At 38.7% G+C, this 22721-nt stretch overlaps 1 protein-coding gene across 2 annotated transcripts in view; it reads left to right on the top strand.

Moving 5' to 3' along the window:
* The window catches only part of MTMR1 (myotubularin related protein 1), a 39213-nt gene extending 18007 nt beyond the window's left edge, over positions 1–21206 (top strand). For both annotated transcript variants that reach the window (XM_054215492.1, XM_054215491.1), the window contains 4 exons: positions 710–802; positions 5749–5862; positions 7445–7621; positions 19946–21206. In XM_054215492.1, coding sequence (XP_054071467.1) covers positions 710–802; positions 5749–5862; positions 7445–7621; positions 19946–20110 — 549 coding nt within the window. In that variant the 3' untranslated portion in view covers positions 20111–21206. The remainder of the gene's footprint in view (positions 1–709; positions 803–5748; positions 5863–7444; positions 7622–19945) is intronic.
* Positions 21207–22721: the final 1515 nt, after the last annotated feature.

The raw sequence follows: 22721 nt of genomic DNA, 5'->3' as shown, positions 1-22721 counted from the left end.
TTTAATGGCGTGAGCGTGTCAGAGAATTGTGACCTGTTCATTTTTAACAGGAAATCTGTGTGTGAGGTATAATATAAAGTAAATTAGAATTAAGTGGCTTGAACATAATGGTTAAAAAAAATCACGTGACTTTTTTATGAGGAAGAGGGATTGTAACACATTGCTTCATCTTTAACAATCTTATGAATGGAGAAACAAGGAAAACAATTAACGTGTCTAGAAGGTAAAATTGCTGGAACCATTACTCTGATTTAAGGTTGAAGTGTTTATTTAACACATGGGCTAGTGGGGAATTAGGACATAAATTATGATGACATTTTGTGGGCTCTGACTCAAGATGGTTTAGGAGAAATGACATGTAATTATGGCAGGTGGATATGGAATAATCGTTGTTTCAGTACAGTCTTACAAAATACCTACCAGTTTGACCCACTGGTAGAAAGAAATGGCTGTGCAGTGAAAGACGGGGAAACAACTGGCACAGCTTTGTTGAACAAGTGTCTTTCCAGCTCTGCTCAACCGCAAAGGCATGTCCGTAAGTGAATATTGGGATGCATTTTTAGTAGTTGAGAAATATAGGTTAGCATTATGGAAGATTTGCTTGTCTTGTTCATCATTGGAACATATTTAAGAGTTACTCAGCTTTAAAGTGTTGGGATAGTGCTGTAAATACACTAGACTGAAATGAAAAGTTTGTTTTGACTTTCAGCGTGTGGGACATGGAGATGATGATCATGCTGATGCAGACAGATCTCCCATTTTCCTTCAGTTCATTGACTGTGTTTGGCAAATGACGAAGCAGGTGAGATGCTCAAGAGTATATTTCTATGAGGTCTCAGTTTTCATCTTGGAAATGTTATTTACGTAGGAGAACACATTCCCTTGCAGAGCAGTAGCATGTTTTCCTGAAGTCAGTCACGCTATGGCTGCACCGTGCACACACAGGGAAACTTTTTGCTCAAAGTGAGGTACAAGGAGCTAGAGTAGAAACATTGACTTGAAACCAGAATACTTGATGTTTAAAATAGGCTTTTCAAAGGATTCTTTGATTACATAAATGAGGGTTATTGATGAGATAAATGCTTTACATTGCATATTCACTGATGGAGTAAATGTTCATGTGGATTTATATTGTCCTTAAGAAATGTCAAAAATCCAGGCTGATTGTGAGCAGAGGGGAGAGGGTTCTTCTACATATGTGTCAAATGTGAAATGTGAGTTAATGTTGGCATTATTACGCATACCGGACAGCATTTCTAACATACAAGCCTCTTCTCAGATAAGTTTTCTTACTTCCAATACTGTCTTGCCTCTGGATCAGGGGAGATCTTTGAAATTGGTGATATTTAAGATATAAAATTCTCATTTTTTTTTCTGAATATGTTAAATTATGGGACGGCTTTAGCCTTCATTTTCCTCCATTGTATCTCCATGAGCATAAACTTAAGATTCTTCTGAGCTTTTATATTGCTGTTTTTTAATGGGATTACTGAAATAGGTTGTCCACATGAAGGATTTCTTTCCAAATAAATTAGAAGTGCTTGACTCCTTTTTTTCTTTTTTTTCTCTCTCTTTTTTTTTTTTTCCTCCTTGAAGCCTAACATAGATCTATGCTTTTATGGTAAAAGCTATTGTACTGAAGTCTGTATAGTATGTGATTTTGTTTTGAAGAGAGGAGGGTAACGGTCTGGTTCCACATGAGGCTGGCTCTCCCAGATCTCTTACCTTAGTCTTCTTGTTTTGAACATGGTTCTTAAAAACTTACATCATAGTTTCCAAAACTTGTATTCAGAACAGTTGTCTTTGGTGCTTTATGAAAGTTCCCTGCTGTAATACTGGGCCCTTGTCCAGAGTCCCTTGAAGACTTTCTCTTTCTGTGTATCTATATTTCAGCATTAATGTGCTGTTTAGTATGGGTGGAGAAAATAAATGAAAAATTTTGCCCCTCTCTCAGAGGAAAGCTAATAACAATAGCGAAGAGAAGCTGTTCTAAACACCTGGTAGGAACAAAAGTCCTCTGGGGAGATCCTTAATTGAGAGCAGCCTCTTCTAATTTTTGTGATCTCCCTTGCTGCCTCCTATTTCTTGCCATAAACAGCTTAGTTCCCTCTAGTTAAAAAAAAAAAGAAAAAAAGGGGACGAGGGGGGGATCTGTGAAACATTTTGCCAATACCACATCTGTTCAAAACCTGGATCCAGAAACTGTTCTGAAATTCATGAACAGCAGTGGCATTGAAAAATCATTAACAGGAAAGAGAATGAAAACATCATTCTTGGAGAGTTCTTGCCCACTTATTTTTATTTTTCAGTTGACTTCAACACCTAGAAAATAGATTTGAAGATTGTGATTACCTTGATACAGCCCTATGAAAACCAGGATTCTGTTTTATCCCTGTGTAGATCACTTGCTCGTAAAACAGTGCTAGTTTCGTGCTTTAGAATCCATGGTAAACATATGTGAAATGCTCCAAAGCTCAAATAAGTGTTAACGACTGCGGGAGGGTGTAAGGGCTCGGGTTTGGGCATAGGCTCAAAGCAAGCAAATTTTCCTTTTGGTTTCTGAGAGTTATGTTCTTAAAACAGTCAACTTACTACAGTGAGAGAATCTCTAACTTCCCACTAAAGATACAGATTTCCAGATAGCTTCAGAGAATGAAACTTAATTCTTGACAGCCTTATATTTTCCCTGGGTTTTTTATGGTCTTCATGACACACAAATACAGTAATAGAGAACTTGAGAGCTCTCAAGTACATTGTTATCAGATTTTAATAAAAAAACATATGGGGAAGTGATTTGCCTCCTCTGTTAGTAAATTCTGGTGACTTTGAATAGCAGATGTCAAATTGGAAAGGCCACGTGTGATCTGATGAAATACTGATGCCCTGTTAAAAGTGAAGCAAAACTGTAAAATTTGCATGTAGCATTGCAGCTCCAGTGGTAGCTTTCCACCTTTGCCGCACAGTGCCCATGTCAGAGGAAGGTGTGTTTAAAGTGGGTAGAGAGTTGCATCCGGTTTGTTACCGGGTGTTATCTGTTGCCAGAGATGCATTTTTCACTAGTTTCAGTAGCGTACTCTGTTACGATATCTAGTGTTCAGTTAACCCCATTCAGTCCAATTCCACAATCATAAAACTGCTCCACAAAGTGTTTCAACTTTAAATGCTACTGTGGTACAGAAGGAGCAAGTTTATTTTGCATCTGAATCAGATGCCACTTGGCATTGTCAGGCTTAAACAAGAGAATTCTTCGTTTAAATACCTCCTTTACAAAAATGCCCAACAACTCCAGCAGCAGCAAGTGGGAGATTTTAATGACCCATGTGTTCTCTCACAATTAGTGGATCTGACAAGAAGTAAATTTTCATTTGGGGAATTTTTCCACCTGAATCTTCAAACAGACGCTAATGGGCTTGGAACTACAGAGGAAAGCATTTTTAGGTCAGTGATTTTTCAGCAGCAGTAATAGAAGCTTTACAGTCTTGATACATCAGCTCCAACAGTACAACTCTTGTATCCAAAGACAGGATTTCAATAAAGTGCTATCACTTATTAATAAATTAGTTGTAGTGCAACCACTGATGTATGGAATTTTGAATATGCTTCACTGGATTGGAATAGCGGCCATGTCGGCATCCATCTGATTAGTATGGACCCGTCACAACACAGAACCCTAATGTGACAAGGCTCATTAAGTGCTTTCAGTTAAAGAGAGTCCCTTTAGGAGAGGCTTTGTCTTCAACGTTATTTCCAAATATCATTTTGATCCTTTGCAAATTATTTTTGCTCTCTGTATCTGATTGCTGCTTTGGGCTGGATGCGAGAGGCTGAGGTCTGAGACCCACTGAATTTTCCCCTGACTTGGTTCAGCATACCTGCTCACCAAGTTCTGGCCATACTTTTTTAAAATCATAGCTGTGTTGTTAGCGTCATTGTATTGTAATTGAGTTTTGTCATGATTTCCTAGAGAGAAGGAAGTGCCGTACGTGATAAATTTTAAACGTGACTGAAAAAGAGAATTTGATAATCTTAAGTTGCTCTGTGTTTTATGAAAACAAATGGGTGGGTGCTTGAAAAGAAGCCAGTGATTTGAGAGAGGAGCCCCGGTGTGAGCACGCTGTGCTGTTGAACAGTGCGTAATCCACAGCAGAGTCAGAAGAAGGAAGGGTCCCTTTCATTTTGTGAGCCATGATATTGATAATTTCCTTGCTCAAAGTTTTCAGTTGAAAGTTGGTATATCTTAGCTTGAGAAATCTTGCAAAGAGAATGTTTTTGCAATGTTTGACTTAAATCAATCTTCTTTCAAAAGAACATTGCTTAAATCTTAAATCTTTCTGGGTTTAATGCAAGCACACCCATTGTGTGTTAGTCAACTCTACTTTCAACATGAATAAACATTTGCCCTTCATAAATCACAGATGACACTGAAGAGGAATTTCTGGATCAGCTAGTTCATCCGCAGTCCCAATTGCTGCGTTATTCCTCCTAGCTATGCTTGTCGTCTTTCTTTTTTTTATTTAAAGCAGCTCGTGAGTCACTCGTGCCAAGGTGTTCAGTATTCTTCAGTGGCACATAACAGACACCAGTCCGCTGCTTTCTTCAGATCTGCAATACTGACTTGAGATTTCTCCATATAGCAGGAAATTCTTCCTTATGAATCTAACTTTGCATTTTAGACTTTTGTAAAGATTTACTCCTTTAGTGAGAATGAATAAAATTTGTTTCATTTGTCCTGAAAACTAGTCTCTTGCAGCATTTTCATGGTAATGAGAGAAATGCCACTTCTTAAATTTTTCTTTAGTCTTTTAATTTTTTTCTCCTAAATGTTTACCATTCCGTGTCTGTGTTTGAGACCCTTGTCATACTGAATGCAAAGTTATTTTGACACATCAAGCAGTTGCCATATGTAGTCCTATCATAAAATTTGATTGAAGAAGGACCTTCTCCATCTGAATAGGTAGCAGCCCATGCAGTTTGCATTAATTTCTTCCTTTTTGATTTTAGAGCACTACAGATTAAGATATGGCTTAAACATTTTGGGTGTAGATTCCTAGAATGTATCAGGTAACCTCTACTTGTGAGTGAAATACCTAGTGATGCTCAGCGGAATATCGGGTCTTTCCTTTCAGATGTACGGGATTTACTTCCCAATATAAGAGAAGAGGGACTAAAGGCTTATTGTACATAGCCAATGGTAAACTCGAGGGGTGAAATGGAGAAAAGTAATTTAGTTGGGTAGAAAGTGAAAGAAACATTTTAAATATATGTTAAGCACATTTTACATGCGGTAGTCTTTATTATCCAATTTATTGCATGTTAGAATAGGAAATAAAACTCTTATCTTCCCCCCCCCCCCAAAAAATGATGGTGTTGTCCTATAACAAGAGAAATAAAGCATATGTTGAAGACAGTTTGGGGTGGGTTAGAGCAGAATACTGTTAGAGCTCCTTAAAATGGATTGCTTTGTGTCACCAGTTTCACATTAGCTAATGCTTCTATGTTTGTATTCTAGTATACTTGCATAATGAATGTAAGGTTTGTCTCCGAGGAGTATTTATAAAGAAGTATGTAGGTGAAATGTATTATTGCAGTGGGAGTTACTGAAATTGCTGAGTTTTGCTGAAAATAATCACTAAACAAGAAAAAAGATCTTATCTCAATCTTTTGGTTATTTCTTATGACTGAGTTTCTTCCTTTCTACATTGCTTAAAATAAAGTTTAAAGTAATTTTACCGTTTTTTTTTATTTCAGTTTCCTGCAGCCTTTGAATTCAACGAGTTATTTTTGATCACCATTCTGGATCACCTTTACAGTTGTCTCTTTGGCACTTTCTTATGCAACTGTGAAAAAGAGAGATTAAAAGAGGTAAATAATTAGTGTGATACACATTCTTAATTTGTTGATTTTGTATGAAAAGGCTTAGTGTAAAACACCTAAGAACATCTGAGCTGTGGTTTTGGGTACATTTGTCACGCAGTCTTAAAAGACAATGCGGACATGAAATTTCATAGAGTCATAGAATCATAGAATGGTTTGGGTTGGAAGGAACCTTAAAGATCATCTAGTTCCAGTCCCCTGCCATGGGCAGGGACACCTCCCACCAGACCAGGCTGCTCAAAGCCCCATCCAGCCTGGCCTGGAGCACTTCCAGGGATGGGGCAGCCACAGCTTCTCTGGTAACCTGTTCCATTTCATGGTAAGAGAAATACACACTGAATACCCTGCTATTAAATGAGGTGGCACTGATTTTTCTTTAGTTATTATTTGTTCAGGGATTTGAGGATTTTAGAAAGTCCTCTTTAAGATATTTCTAGCCAACAGATACAATTTTAAATAATCATCATCAAATTATATTCGCATTTTTTTTCGCTATTTCCGAAGGAACTCTTATGGATGACTTTGCAGGTCACTTTAGGACATCATTAGATGGAACTTGTGGTTGAAGACTATGGAAATTTAAAATATCTAAATGAATGAAGTTTGGACTCAATGAAATACTTTGAGTTTGGAAAAAAAAATATTAAATGTTTGTTAATATTCCAAGTACACTTTTGCTTACTTTTGGCTTTGTTGTTTTTAATACTTCATATTTTTTAAAGCAAGTAACAATTCATTGCCATATTTAGCTTTGCAGTTTTTTTTGGTTTATCTCTGCTGCTTCTGTAGGGAAAAACTTGCATGTAAATACCACAAGATGGAGCTGAATAACACGTTCTCAGCAAATGTAGGATTTCCAGACAGCTTTCTTTCATAAATGAATAGTCAGATGCAATTCTCAATAAAGAAATGCAATTTAATACGCAGCAGTAGTAGAAACACATGCTTTACAACACTGAAGGAGTGTAAAATTGCAAGATGAATCTGATGTAAATTCAGATTTCCAATCCTTGATCTAACCATGATTATGCTGATTACATCTAGAATAATACTACTTTCAGAAGTGCAAATAAAGATAAAATAGACATTTTAATGCATAATATCAATTGATGGGAACAAATAGTGAGAGTGGGAGAACTGAATAATTATTTTTTCACAGATGCTTTTTTGGATCTTCCAAACTACATATCCCTTCACTGATTTTCTTGTCAAAGCTAAATTAATTTTTTTTTTTAGTTGGTCAGTGTGTAACCATATATTTAAGTAGCTGTTAACATTGCTGTAAATTATGAGTAGTACAGCTTTCTTTTGCTCAACTAAACCTTAGTGTCTCTGAAAATAATATGCCTGAATCTCCTTTCTCAGTTAGCCTTGGACTAGAATAAGTGTTCAGATGTTTTACTGAAGTTTTAAGGTTTAAGGCTGTTTAACAATCAGCTACTGGAATTGTTCTCCGTGCAATTTTCTGGTAGATAAGGTAAATTGCACGGACAAAATTACTGATATGTAGATATTAACCTCATATTTTAAGGTTTTGCAATCCATGTAATTAATATTTTTTTTCAATCAGGAGGTAAGCACAAAGACTGTATCGCTGTGGTCCTATATAAACAGCCAGTTAGATGAATTCACAAATCCTTTCTATGTAAACTATGAAAACCACGTGCTGTATCCTGTTGCCAGTCTGAATCATTTGGAACTATGGGTGAACTACTACGTCAGATGGAACCCAAGGATGCGGCCTCAGGTATGAGCTTTCACGTGACTTCTATGTTTCAGTCAAGAGCACAGAGATTTAAAAAAAATATTTTCATCGTGTCGAGTGAAACATTTAATTTCAAAAGTACTCATCTGTTGCACATATTTCAGCTGATAGGGAAAAAGGTGATTTTCTTGAAAAAGATGCGAGATGTGTTCAAACTTGGTAAAATGATGCTTTCATTGAAGTCACCAGCAGAATAGGGAGTTAGAGTACCACTTATCAGCTTGTGTAAGGTAGCAGATTAACAGTCTTCGTTGTCAGAAGATGACTTTTATAACACTTCTGTAATACTTTGTAACACTTTTTAATACTTTTATTGCCTTAACCTTCTTGTAGAGTTTAGTGTACCTTTTTTTTTAATCATGCTTTGCCCTTTACCAGCAATGATATAAAATATAGCGGCAGTTTCTGAAAGAATTGGACTCCGTACTGACTAATTTTGTAGGCTCTCTAAACTTAGCATCACATAGGCGCTTGTTTTCAATTGACCTTTACAGTTTCAAGCTGGCATGCTAAAGATTAAACACTCCCTGTACATGCTCCTTGATTCATCCAGTATTTGTTCTTATAAGTAATGCCTGCTATTCAGTTAAATCTCTGAATCTCATCAGACAAATACTCCATATGCTCTCATGCTTAGAAGTCTGAAGAAAGAACATTCAGTTTGTGTCACAAACATAATATATCTGAGGGTGCTACACCATCTCTCTATTAAGGTAACTTTCCAAGGTACCCCCAAGCATATTATGATAAATCACCTGTATTAAGTGACTGCTCGAAAGCCGCTTTCATCTCCTAGCAGTTAGAATGAGACACGAGTTTCAAATTTATTAGACATCCACAAGTCAGAGGCAGTTGTAAAAGATGGTGTTCCAAGGTAAGTTTCAAGGACAGTACACTGGTAGAAATCCTGGCATCTGAGAAATACCTTTTAAGGTCCTGGAAAAGTCTGGATTGCTTGCTTTCTCACGGAGGTGTTTCCTCGGAGCTGCTTTATTCCCCTGACGTGTTCTGTTTTGGTTGATGTAGTCCTATGACTGTTAGGTACCTGCTAGGCGTTAGCATGTGTTAAAACTTGAAAGGTGGTGTATTTTAATCTTTATGGTTTTAAAGTAAAATTGTCAACTGCTTTTTAGCAGAATATCATCTTTCCCTTAAACTATTTGCTGAAAAACATTTGCGCGGTTTATGCACATTTTAGTATAATCAGCCTGCAGCGGTGCCAGTTTATTACTTGTATTTAATTGAGATCCACAGGCCCTGAAAGTGAGCAGGCTTTGTAAACACACGTGAAATCTAGTCCCGGTCCAAAAGAGCTGAGGGTGGGGAAGAGATGACATAATGAGAAAACACCAGAACTGCCATACACTTAGTGGCAAGCTCTGCTCGCTGCCTCTCTGCCGGAGAGCACTTGGGCGCTCTCACACGTGTCAGTCATTGATCTTCATTGGTCTTTGAGAACAGGTCCCTCAAATCAGCAGGCTGAAGGTAACAAAATTTGATGATCCTGGTAACAGCCTTAACTTTAGTACCACCTTCTTTTCTTGAATACAGCTGTTCCGACTTTTTAGATCTACCGCATTAGCTTTGTCTTGTGAAGATACACCATGCCTTTCCTCTTGTCTCTGTCCTGAATTTATGTGATATTTGTGACAAATATTCGGAAGTGTTTCACATCTACTTGGATAAATTCCCTGCAGAAATTACAGTTTTTTGTTGCAGAATTGTGTTCTCCAATCTAATTATGAAAGCACAAACTCATGCAAAGAAGTAAATAATAGCCTTTATAATCACAATATACTGAGTTTGCACTCTTCTGTGTTTGCATTGTCTAGTTTCACACGCCGTTAGCCGATTCAGTAGCATTCAGACCTTTTCAGTAACAGCAAAACAGACAATCACCATTGCGACGCCCAGCAGGTCTTCACTTATCTTCAGTGAAAAGATTTCTTAAATAATCAGTGGATTTATTAAAAGAATGGGTATCTCCACCTACTGAGAAAAGGTGTTTTTGTTGAATAACTTTTAATGTGGTTCTTTTGTTTTTCCACAGGAATAAGAGAAAGTTAAATATTTAATGTTACTGAAGAGCTCTCTGATGAATAGCAATTCAAGGCAACCTCACGTACTGTTTTATCAGCTCCAGAAACTCCTTTAAGAAACTAGAAAATGCTTATTGTTTTCTAGGAGCTCACCAAAAAGGAGGAAGGCCTAATTACATGAGTTTAAGGGAAGATGAAGAATATTCCTTTAATACAATCAGAGTGGATGTTTGATACCCATTATCAACTTCTTTATATTATGGGAGGGGAAACTCGTAAGAGCAAAAGGGGCAGGTTTTGGCTGAGGCAATATTTTAGGTTTTCTAATTTCGGCTTTATTAGTGAGCGAGCACTGAATTTTTAAACAAACTGAGTCAAGTTAATCATTGCACTTCATTGACTTTTCTATTGGAAATGAGCATACATCACCTTTAATTTTTTTTAATAGGAAAATTACTGAATGCTAACTGGAGATAAACATTTATTTTTGCTTTGTTGTACTCTGTCTTCAAATCTCTGCCTCTCACCAGACCTCTAGGAGTACAGTAAGGTCTGATCATATTCGTCATTGTGCTAGGACATAGAGAGTTCAGAGTTACGTTCTGTAAAGAAACGATTGCTTATAATGATATATCTTCAGTTCTATCTAAGTTTTGTGGAAGGCTGAATCGGTGGTTTTAATGGTGTGTATTTGCATCAAGAGCCTCATTTTAGGCTTATGGCTCTATTGCAGTAGATGCTGTGCAATTAGGTGACACACAGGGTTCAAAGCTCAAGTGTCTGAGAAGTGAATGGTGTGGAAAATTCTAGGTTAAATATGGACGTGTCTTGTAGATTCCCCTTTTGCTAAACTGTGCTTCAACAAGGTCATTCTAATTCTTAAGTGAAAAAAAATGTTCCTTGGTTTCAGTTTGGAGGTGTTACATCATTATTGACTTCTTGTCCCAAGAAAATTAGATAGATTTTAGTCCTATCTTATTTGAGTTCATTGACTGAGAAGAGGTTTTTTTCAGATTTGCCCTTTCCTTGGGTTGAGAAATGTGTATACGTATGTGACTTGTGGAAGATAAGCTCTTTCATTCTCTCATATGGAGGTGTGTGCCAGTGGGTACCTGCTACTGGACTTAGAGATGACCTGCCGTGGTTTAGCCTCAGATGGCAACAAAGAACCACGTGTCGCTCGCTCGTGCCTTCCAAACACAGGAAGAATCGTAAGAAAAGGCAAGACTCTTGGGTTGAGACAAAGGCAGTTTAATAGAACAGCAAAGGGAACAGGCAAACAACAACAACAACAACAACAACAACAACACGGATAGGGGAATATACAAACGCGATTACGGAACCGCCGCTCCCCCCGCCGCTCGCCGGCCGCTCGCCGGCCGGACCCGGGCCGCCCCAGCCCGCTTTTAAGCAGCAACTTCCTGCCCCCTCCCCCGGCAGCTCAGGGTGGGCGTGGCTCACATGGCATGGAATACCAGGAAAAGTTAACCCTATCCCCACCGGAACCAGGACATGACCCTACCAGTCTGTAATAGATAAGATTGTGTGATGCTTTTGAATTTTTTCAGTTGATGTCATGTATTTCTCTTTCCTTTCCTATGTAGTCATTCAGACCCCTTTACACCGGTTTGAGGAGTTCTGGCTGCCAGATGTCAGTTAGTTATCTGCCTGGGCAACTCTGGAAGGTGGGGAGAGCACAAGAAATTATTTTCCGGAATATGACTTCTGCAGGGGCAGTATTTTTGAAATAAATTACTTTTACAAGTCATATATGCAGAGCATGAGTAAAAGTTCTGGTCCTTTCAATTCAAGCTGTGCCTTCCTATGGGAGAGACAAGGAAAAGAATGTATTTTAGTCACAAAATTTACATAGTCCATTAGGATATGTTTAGTTGTTTTTACGCCTTCTGGGAAATTACATTTTAACCCTTGGAATACAGGGCTTAAACTTGTTTTGTTTTAATTATTGGGGCTTTATTAACTTTTCTTCAAGCTCTGATCTGGAAATGTGCCCACTGTGCTAGAGATAATATCACAGGAATCCCTATAAGTTTTTCAAATTCATTCTTTTCTCGGTGTGTGTGGATGTTCGTCTAGAATATAAGGCTGGCATTGTCTATAACCTAGAAATTCAATTCACCTACTGGAATGGGATCATCTGCTAAAGGCAGTCTTACGAGCTTCCATGAAGAGCCAGGGGAAGCCTGTTCATAGGTTAACAGTTGGCTTAAAAAAAAAGGAAAGGAAAAGGTAGGAATAAATAACTGTTCAGTATATACAGAAATGATCTGGAAAGCACATAAATAGGTTACAATGATTGCTGCTTTTTTTTATGCTGTGTATAGAATTGTAGAATGATTTGATGTGTTGAGCAGTTGAGTGATGAGATGTCAGATGAACTTCAGTGTCAATAAACACAAAATATTGCATATTTAAAAGAACAAATAAGATGCTAAGCATCACTGGAAAAATTTTTGTGAATAAACTGGAAAACATAATTACTGAGATGCTTCATCCTGCATATAACAGGATAGGACTTACTGTCTGGCATGTGGGTATTATTTATACCTGCCTTCAGTCAAGTTGCCTAGCATTTTCCTCTCTGAGCATGTTGATGTTGGTTGTAGTATTTTCAAAGTTCATACATATGATTTAAGCCCATTTTGTGGCAGGACAAAGCCATCATATGGCTCTGGAAATGCTTGGCATTGCTGGTCCACGATCCATGGTCTCAAGTCTATCTTTTTGCATGAAAGCATGAGGCAAGAGATGTCAGGAGAAGGAATCACCTCGTGGGTTAGGTAGCTGAGTGTTGCCCTAGCTAAGGAAATTTCATCCCTGCATTTACCATGGAGTTTCTTGTGAGACAAGGCAAGTTTCCTACAGTACCTGGTAGTTTCTATCTGGGTGTCTATGTCAAGATTTCCAGTCTGGTTTACTGCAGGTAACTTGCAGCTGCGGATAAAACTCTCAGCATTCAATTGATACGGAAGAAAATAAAGACTAACTGCTTATCCTGTGTGCTGAAAGAATCTGTAGTTATTTAAGAAAAAAAAAAAAGATTGGTGTCCCGTAATGAGCACAGCATCAGAACATGCACATAAAGGGAGAAACTAGTACTGTACAAATAATCTTCATTTTTGGAGTCTCTAACATGTTTTGAAGAGCAAGCACTCAAAGCATTACTCTAATCTATCAGATGTCTACATGTAAATGGGCTGTAGGTTTTAACAAGCCATGGTATCAGCTTGTAGCGTGTAGAGTTTCCTGGGTCTGGAAATCTATATAGTTGTTTGCAAAAATCTCTGTTCCAGTTCCCACATCATAGGATTCATCATTTCTGTTTGCTAGTCATTGCTTTTCCAGAAGGCCAGGGGGTTTTGCTTGGTTTCCCTGGAGCATACCGCTACAATAAGTGTGGAAGTATAGATCATTATTGAAAACTGCTGTTTTCATCATTTGAGAATTCCTTTTTCTGTGAGTATACTGTTAACTAGGTTTTAAAAGCAAGTCTGTCAGAGTTCCAGCTCTACATGAAAAGGAACAAAAAGCTCAAGTGAGAGATATTGTTGCCTTTCCAATGCACGGAGCCAGTTTTTGAAAAACCGACAGTCTTAAGTCAAGCAATGAATTTAAAATAACCATTTTCCTCTGCAGCCTTTCTTCCCTGTTGCTAAAATAGATAAAGTATACTCGCTGAACAAGACAAAATGCATTCACTGTTGAACGATTTTCATGTGAATGACTGTCCTTGAGCTAGTACAGTAATACACGGTAGATATCCATCCAATTAAGACTCGGCGGTACTATAAGTGAGTAGCTATTATAATTTCTTTTATACCTATCCTTGTGTTGACAAGTTTTGCTATCCAAAAGCACTCCAGAATCCTGAAGGATTACTTGGGAATGAAAACCTGAAAATCAATACTGAAAGTGAACTGTAGCAATTCTGTGAAGAGGAAGGTTTGAATTTTTTAGGAAATGAAGCTGTCTTACGTCTAGAAGTTTTTTATGTGTTGTAGTATGTATATTGTATAGCATAATTATAGTTTCTGTGTGGGCATAATTAAAAAAACCCAACTTTATCTTTCCTCAGGTCCTCACCCAGCAGGAATAATTTATTATAACTGTGAAGTGGTGTGTTCTGAGAGTTACAGTACACCAGGTTCTGCTTTTGATGTACACGTGGATAATTCAGTTTAAAAAATGGTTTCATATCAATGGTGTTTTAAGCAATAAAGAATGTTTCTTCAATATATTTAAGCAATAAAGAATGTTTTAAGTATTTTTCAGCTCGTTATAGGCAGCAGGTGCCTTATCTTTAAAGTGTAGGAAGAGTATCTGCTTTTGAATCAAATAGGCAGCAAAGCTAGCTAATCAGGAAAATAACACCCCGTCTGTTTTAACTGATTAATTTTCAGGAAGCTACAAAAAATCAGTTGTTTCTGAGCGAAGACCGCTACTTGGCTCACTCAATTTTGCGGCATTTTTCTGTTTTTTGCTGACTGGGGGCGGGGTTTCAAACATTGCAAGTATGACTAGGAGTGGGAGGATCATCTCAAGTCTTACAGGGGGAAGAGGCTGCTCGTACCAGGGAGAGGAAACTCTCTGGAGAGACAGGGCAGCTGGCAATAGCCTAGGTACGGAGGGGAAGGGAAGGGAGAAGTGCAAGAGTAGACGGTAGATACAGATGAATAGACTGTATGAGGAAGGGGGATCAGGTCCTAAGTTTAATCATGGCTTGATGCAGAAAAGTTGGACTGGAAACTGAAAATAATGTTGAAATGGGCAAAAATGTGAATTTGTTATTCTTCTTAATTTCTGAGTCAATATTACAGTAGCAATTAAAAGGAAAAAAAAAAAAGGCACTGAAAAATCTTCTTGAGGTGTTGCAGGTAAATTCTTCTCTGGCTTTTACAAAGCCAGGTCTTTGGTTAACACCTGGAGCAAGGTCAGACTTCCCAAGGATTCGGGCCCTTATCCCCACTGCTGCTGGCAAACCCCTTACTTGGATTACCAAGTACTCACCATGTACCAATACTTATCAAGTCCCTGCTTGGACTGTATTGCTAGCTATATTAGACGTAAATGCCAGTTTTGTTTGGGATTGATTAAATTCTGATCTGCTTTTAGTAAATTTTATGTAATTAGAGAAATCTAATTTTATTTCTTGTAAATAGTCAAATTACAGAATTTTTTGATGAAGTTAACCCACCAAAATCTGTTAAAATGTGGTACATTCACCTTTATGTTTCTACTTTATTTTTTACTGGAATGTTTTGTTAAATACTGAAAATGAAAGTTACTGTTTTTCAGCACATTGAGGTGATAGTTTAAATAACACGTGAAAAACATCCTGAAGACCTAATGAGCAACGGCCCAGCCAATTTTCCAGCCCAACAAAACTGCAGATGCACTGCTGGGTTAGGTTCCATCTGTGTACTGCGTAGGCTCCTCTTGTGCAGCAGAAGTAGGTCTTTGCTTTCCCTTGGAGTAGGGACAGAAATGACGGGGACCTGGCTGTAGTGGCCGGGTGTTGCCTAGCAGCGTTACTGCAGCAACACGCTGGGAAGCTGCTGTCACAAAGGAAAGGATGCACGCTTTTCTGAAAATCGGCTATCCATACAGGGGAGTAAAGCGGCAAAAAATAACTTGAGTGCAACTGAGTGCTGGGTCCAGAGTCATCTTTTGAGCTGCCACTCCTAATTTGAGAGGTGGGATGAGAGTGTAGAAAACGGTGTATCTGCTGTCAGACTCCCAACACATTCATCTTGGTCAAATCAATTATACGATTTCTTAACAAGACTGTAATAAAAGCTTGCCATGGAGACATTAGTTGTGCTGTGCAAGTACACACTTCTGGGGTGAAAGTGGTAACAAGATCTTTTAATAAACGATCTTCTCCAAACTTCTTGTTCCTTGCAGAATGTGTCACTCTTCCTTTTATTCTAAACAGTGGCAAAGTAGAGGAGAACCTCGTTCACAGCAAGCCATTAGGGGTGTTATTGTGAGGGTTGTTGGACCCGTTCCTTTCTGAAGGCTTTATTTGAGAGAGGAATCACACGCTGAAATATAATGGTGTGAAGTGACTAAAATGGAGGTAGTTATCTGTAAGAATTTGCACAGGATGATATGAGGAAACACTAGCAGCAACAGCTCTGCCTGGGAATAAGTCTTTAGGAAATGTGGAAATGAACTAAACTTCTTTTTTATTATTATTAGTATTTTAATGGTTTTTGTGAAGATGCTTCATGTACCCTTCCTCCTCCTTCCAAGATGGAAGGAGGCTTCCAGAAAGCGGCATAATCCAAATAAATTCTATTTGGTTCTCTTAATGGCTTCATTAAAAAAAAAAAAAAAATACACATGACTTGAGGTTGAGGCTTTGTGTTGGGCGTTTTCCCCCTTTTTCCCTCCAGCACCACTGTCTATCTTTTCATTCTCTGTGATTTGAATTTGCTGCTTTTTTCAAAAAAGGGAAGTTACAGTAGCGGAATTGAAGACATCTGGGGCAAAACACAGCTCCTCATGCCAGGCTGCTTTTCAGGTCTCTTTTGGTAAGAACGTCTATAATAATTTTTTTATATCTTTCAGCTGCCTGTACCACCTTTTTGTTACCCCATGAGTATGTAATTTGAACACGGACCTTTATCACTAATAAATCGGTTATTGTCAGCTGCTTGAAAATACTCTGAAAGCGCTAAAGATTTCTCTAGACTGAATTTGACACGTTATTTCATGAAATTAAAGTATGTGTCGGCAGTTTAGTGTGTGAAATCTATTTTCAGAATTTCATCGTTTTACATCAGTGCGCATCTGCATGATGCTGTGTTAAATGAGAATCTTTTCCTGGGAAGGACTTGACATTAGAAAACCATTCGTGTTTACGCTACCATATGAAATGGCATGATGATATTTATGTAGAACTGTCTCGCAGTGTTTACATCTAACATGCACTTATTGAAAGATGGCCAACATTTTAAAGGTGACCCTTTTTTTTTTCCATTTTAAGACTCTGCCTTGCTTACAGCTTTGCCGGACTCTAATGATATGTATTGAGTCACCAAGTATGTGTCTCTGATGGAATTGTTTTGTAAAACTTTGTCCAAGAAGGCTGAGTTGCTTATGAGAATGTGACTAAGAAAAATGTTTTCCCATATCAAAATATTGGTATTTTAGACTTCTTTTGTTGGGGCAAGGGGCTGTTTTTCTGTAAATATTCCATCTCTAGGGCAAACGTGAGATTTTAGTAAGAGAGATTATGTTTCAGAAATGTGCCTGCTCATATCCTGGAGGAAATTCATCCAATTTGGAGGTCTGAGGCTGGAACAATCTCAGTGAATTCTCAAGGCCCGAGAATAAATGAGAGTAAAAGGACTGAGAGATGGATTTGATACAGAGCCTACGAGAGAATTGTGACAAACTGGGAATAGGAACTAGGAGTGAATAATGCTCCAAGTGTTGGAGGTCTTTGCTTTTCTGTTCAACCCATGGAATACAATCTGAGAAAGTAGGTGGGAGGGGACGCCGCTGCAGACAAAGAAAAATCATCCCGAGGGTGAGGGAGCAGGATGCTGCTCTGGAGAAATGAAGTTTCTCCCTGCCTTTCCCGCAGGATTCCTCTGTTGTAAGGGAGGTACCTGGAGCAGAATGGTCACCGTGTCTGTGCTCCTGGTGTACTGGGTGTCCTGCTTGATGCCCACAAGGCCGAAGTGCAGAATTACAAACTTCTCTGTTAAAGCAATTTGAGATCCAAGCTGTGCAAAATTAGGAGGTGTTTGCTTCAGATCCTTGTCTGTAAAAGTGGAGTGTTGGTACTCCCATACCTCATTAGAGTACTGCAGAAATAAATTTGTTTCTTGACGTGAGATGAAAGTACAGAAAAGGAAATTTTATCATTTTAAGTTCAGAAGAATAAATAAAGGATGGGGTCAGACACTGCAAACAAAACTAAATATTGAATAACTGCTCACTAATTGAGTAGCATCAGACTGTGCACTGAATAAACGAGGAATACAAGGGGAATCTAGTATTTTAATGTTTATTTAACCAACGTTTTATACAGATGTACAGGAAGGCTGAAATGAGTTTGAAGAAGTAATCTTCATTCTGACACCTAATTTTTTGAGGGTGTTATTTTTCAGCCTTAATGCTGAAGAGGTTTTTTTGTGAGTTGAATATACACGAACTTTTAAAATGCCATTATCGCTATTTAGCTAATTTATTTAAAGACAGTCCTGTTCTTTGAGGTGGGCATGTGGTGTCAAAGTTTGAGCATGCATCTTGTTGAATTAGGTTCTGGGGGAATGCAGGAGAAGGATTAAGATTTGCAGCCACAGTTTTCCTCCTTGCCAAATTCTGCAGTGGCTTTTGTGTATCCTGAAATGATTTGTAGGGGGTTCCCCAAAAGCCAGTCGTATGGAACTGCTTTTTATGAGTATTTGAGCATTGTGCAGTGGAACACACCAGCCAATGCCCGTGTGAAAGGTGTCTAGGAGAAAGTGGCCTGTTACGCTGAATCATGATTAAGCTGTGCAGAAATCAGGTGTACAAATCTCCCGTGACCCAGGGCTTGCGTGACTAATGATACCAATGGTAAATCACTCTGTTCCAGACCTAAGTGCTTCACAAAAATGTCTTCATAAAGAAGAAATCTGAAGTGGGAGTATATGAGGAACGGATCTTTTACTTGAGGAAAGAAAAAAAAAAAACAGAAAGGGAATGCTAATTCCAGAAAGTCTTGGTCTTCAGTGAAATTTGACTTTTTGGTAGCGCGTATTACAGCATCTTGCACAAGCTTCATCACCAGACTTGGTTTGCCACGTTTTTAGGTGTGTGCATTTTCCGTATACCACCTCAGAGAAATGAGATTGGCTTTCTGCTTTGTGTTTTAGTGAAGGAGGCTGTTGTCTGTAGGCCTTACTTGCCAAAGAGTTTGTGTGGCAGACGCAGGAGAAGATTGCAAGAAGAGAAGGAATTCATTGCAGACTGTTTGATGTTATTTTATTCTTTTAAGTTAGAACTAAGATTAGAAATGAAGTGGTATTTTCCTGTTGTAGAAACACGAGTGTTAGATTTTGAAAATGTCAAAATCACATGCATGGATTTTTTGTGAACTTTCTCTCAAAAGCCTGAATTCATATAACCATAAATTGTGACCGAGTTGTGTGTTGATGGCAAGAAGAGAAACCCTTTCTGGTTTTTGATATCTTCTTCACATAGCACCCTATGAGAATTTCATGCTCAGGTGTGCATCCCAGCGCCGTAATCACTTTTAAGCAGCAGGAGGTGATCGTGGGTGAATGCGTTTTCCTGGAGCCTGGCATTCCATAATCCTGGGGTATAAATTACTTACAACGTCTATCAATCCAAAGATTTCCCATTGCTGCATTTCCCTGTGATTGTCTCGCCAGCCCAATTAAATTATTTTCCCATCTTGCTCTTTCCAAAAACTATAAGCAATTAGAGATCATACAAGATAAAATAAATTAAAAGCAATCTACAGTCAAACTTTTTTGGCCTTTCTGTGGCATTTGGAAGGAGGGGAGGTCTTTTTGTGCTTGCCTGAGATAACAGATCCAGCTGCAAAAACCAGCGTGGCTTTCATCTTCCTTTGGCCGTGATACAGCTGAATGTTCCAGATGAGCGTGAGCAATGTGGAGAAGTCTGAGGCAGAGAGGTGCATCTCTAGAGGCTTTTGGGCACTGTAAGAAGTAGAGACAGAAACCTGATCCAGTTCTACGAGAGGTTTATCAGAGTGTGACTCCGGGAGGCCCACCACAAGCACAATTCACTTGGCTGCTGCACTTCTCTCACTGACAAGCTGGACGGGGTCAGACTCTTGGAAAGGTGCCTGGTTAGAAGAGTAACAAGATGCTCTGTATGGAGCCTGCTTTGTGAACGCTGTTCTTTTTAGAAAATAAGTTCTGTCCCAACAGGCAGAGGAAATAGATCCCCGGGAAAGGCATTTTAAGTTCAACCGAAAGTGGTATTGATAAGGGATAGGGGTACATTTACTGGAATACGCTTGGTAGCCCATCAAGACCGTTTGCAAACAGTCTTTTGAACAGGTTTCCTGCCAACTCTGTTGTTAGAAAGGGACAGTTTGCTGAAATGTTTAATTTCAAATGACTGTCCCTAAATATTGATATACTGAAATTCATAGGTGTTGGACTCATTGTGTTACTGAAGGAAACAGTGGAGCACTGCTTGAGAAGGTGATTCACTGTGCGAGTCAAAATAAGCCTTTTCTTTCTTCACCCGGCAGGTTCCAATCCATCAAAATCTTAAAGAGCTCCTCGCCATCCGGACGGAGCTTCAGAAGAAGGTTGAAGATTTGCAGCGGGAAGCCGCTACACGATCCATTTCTTCCTCCTCTGATAGAGGTTCATCTCCTTCCCATTCAGCCACACCGGTGCACACCTCTGTGTGATGTGTAACAAAAGCCATGTGAAAAAAATCGTCAGGTAACACAGAGAGGAGGGTGAAATGCTTTTCCCATCACAAAACGAGTGCGAGTGACTTGTAATTGCTATGATCTACATGCCTTACTCTGTGTCTGGTATTAGCATGATGAGGCCAAAAAGAGCTTCAATAGATGTGATGTATTTTCTTGTTGGCAGTTCCCACATGTGTTTTGACATCTCTAGCTAAATCACCAATTGTGAAATGAAACTTTGTTTTGAGCAACTAACAATTTAACCATCCTAAAAAGGAACCCATCTGCCAAGCAGACAGAAAAATGCCTCTCGCGCTGCCTGGGGTACCGTGCCTGGTTGAGAGAATCAGGTTAAATGCCACATGATGCTTACACAGAACACAGAACGTTTTTCTGAATGGGAGCTCCTTATTTCACTCAGTAATATGTTTATTTTTTTTGCTAGAGCGTTCTATTTTTTTTAGGTAATTAATGCACTTGGAAATTGATTTTAAAAGAAATGTTTTCCAGTGTAGTCAGTTTTACATTTTGACTAAATATGCCATTAAAAGTGGATGAAGTTAAGCTGGATTTATCAAGTACACCACACTGACTTGTATGATGTAATATATTTGGTAAAGCATGTATTTTAGGTTTTTTAATGCCTTTTGTACAAGTTGAAATAAAGTCTTTTGACTGTTTAGCTTATTGTTCAGTTTCAGCCTCCTGAGCAAGGGGTAAACTTATTCACGTCAAAGTCTTGTACAAAGTAAAAAGTTTGTTTTCTAGCAAATGGTAATATTTGGGGTTGGAATGACACCCAGCTGTGTAAATTGTATAGTCTGTATAGCTCCACATTTTGTTAAGCGTGTTTTGTTTTAAAGTGTACACACAAAATGCAAAGCTGTGTCCATTTATACACATGTGTATGTGATGTGAAACATATGCACGCTCCCGTGCTTTTAAGCTGGAAGTTCAGAAAATGGATCCTGCCTGTCCAAACTCTTTTGAAGACCTTAACTTGTAATGACTTTGTGCGGCAAAGTTTTTAAATAATATGATCTTAATTGGTTTTCTGGAAATAAAGCCTCTTGGATTTTTGTTTTTTAAATTGCTGCTAGCATTTTTTTCTGTAAAGTGAATAATTTAACGGTGTTTTCATATAAAATATACATTTCCAACTGTCTTTCATCTCCCCCCTAAAATATTCATATCAGAGAGATTTGATTACTGTAACATCCAACCTTTTAAAAAATTTTTCAGTGGCTTTCTTGGAAGGCCCAGGAATGGTGCGTGCTGAAAATTTTCCCTGGATTATTTTCCTTGCTATGTTTCACGGGAATCTGGTTCTTCTCCTTAGGGCACTTAAATACTGCAGCTCTGCTTTTTGACTTGTGCTTGCGTTGTCCAAGTTCTGCTTGCGCGAATTAAGCCCCGTTCTGGAGAGCCAGTTGATTCTGTATGCTGATTGTGGTTTTTGCTGCCTGTGAGTATTCATTTATTACTGGGCATTTGTTCTTCACGTGCGACGGCGCTTTCCTCTTTCTCTGCATTCATATCCGTGGTGTGTAGTTAATGCGTAAGGCAAGCTGCTGAGCGCTTTTCCAACCTCAAGCGGAAAGGCAGATGTGCTGTATCCAGTCTCGTAAGTTTACTGTGCAGTGGAGGGTATTTCAGCGTGTCCTTTTTATTATCGTGAATGCTTTTCATAATAGATACTCACCTACAAGAGCAAAGTTTAGGAAGGCTTGCAATGTTGCAACCCTTAATCGACCGCAGGCTTTTTATAAATGGATGAAAGATGTTTCCTTGTAAAAATGGTTCTGCTGAACAGTGTGCCAGCAGTGAATCCTACGTTGCCAAAATATGTTGAGCTGGTATTGAATTAAACTCTTCCATACTTCGGATTTCCTTGACATTTTAACTGTATATTAAAGTAAAGCACATTATCTCTAAAATGCAGCGCTAAAGAAAATCTTTTGAAGTTTTCCTCTTCGTTGCTGCTAACAATCACAACATTTTCTCTATAATTACTGTAAAAGTGATGACTGGATTAGCTTGAGCATTCTGAGATTTTTAAAGCTTAGATTCCTAGAGCTAAAATCTGCGAATTCGGTTTTGCATAGAAGAATACCAGTTCTTTCAACCGACGGGCTGTTTATCCACAAGTTCGAACATCGCTGAGCGAGTCTGCTGTGGGCCGAAGGGGGAGCAGCGGGCGAGGGGCCTGCTGGGGTACGTGTCGGCACGACGGAGGGTCTTCTGTCTACTTAGCGTGGAAATTTTCAAAGGTGTTACATAGCTCATATACGCTAGATAAAACATAGCTTTATATTGAAGAGGCGAGTGTCTTTGTACTCAGCCTGATTCCTGATAAGCAGATTTTTCCTATTGATTTAACAAATCTGTCATTAATTTTTAATTTTTAAATAAGGCAGCATTGAACTGGTTGAGGAAAGGGCAGAACCCCCTTTCCTGTCTGGTACACCTTGGACAGAACTATTAACTTCTCATTCAAAAGCAAGGTCTTTGCTTTGGTTTTTGGTTTTGACTCTGCCAAGTATAAAGAGAACGTGCAAAGACAGCAAGCAGTTAAATTTGGCCTATAGGATTTTCTTGTCAATGA

This window comes from Rissa tridactyla, chromosome 9 (genome assembly GCF_028500815.1).
Source record: "Rissa tridactyla isolate bRisTri1 chromosome 9, bRisTri1.patW.cur.20221130, whole genome shotgun sequence".
NCBI lineage: Eukaryota > Metazoa > Chordata > Aves > Charadriiformes > Laridae > Rissa > Rissa tridactyla.
Note: the sequence above shows the minus strand (reverse complement) of the source record. Positions and strands in the feature narration are given on the sequence as shown.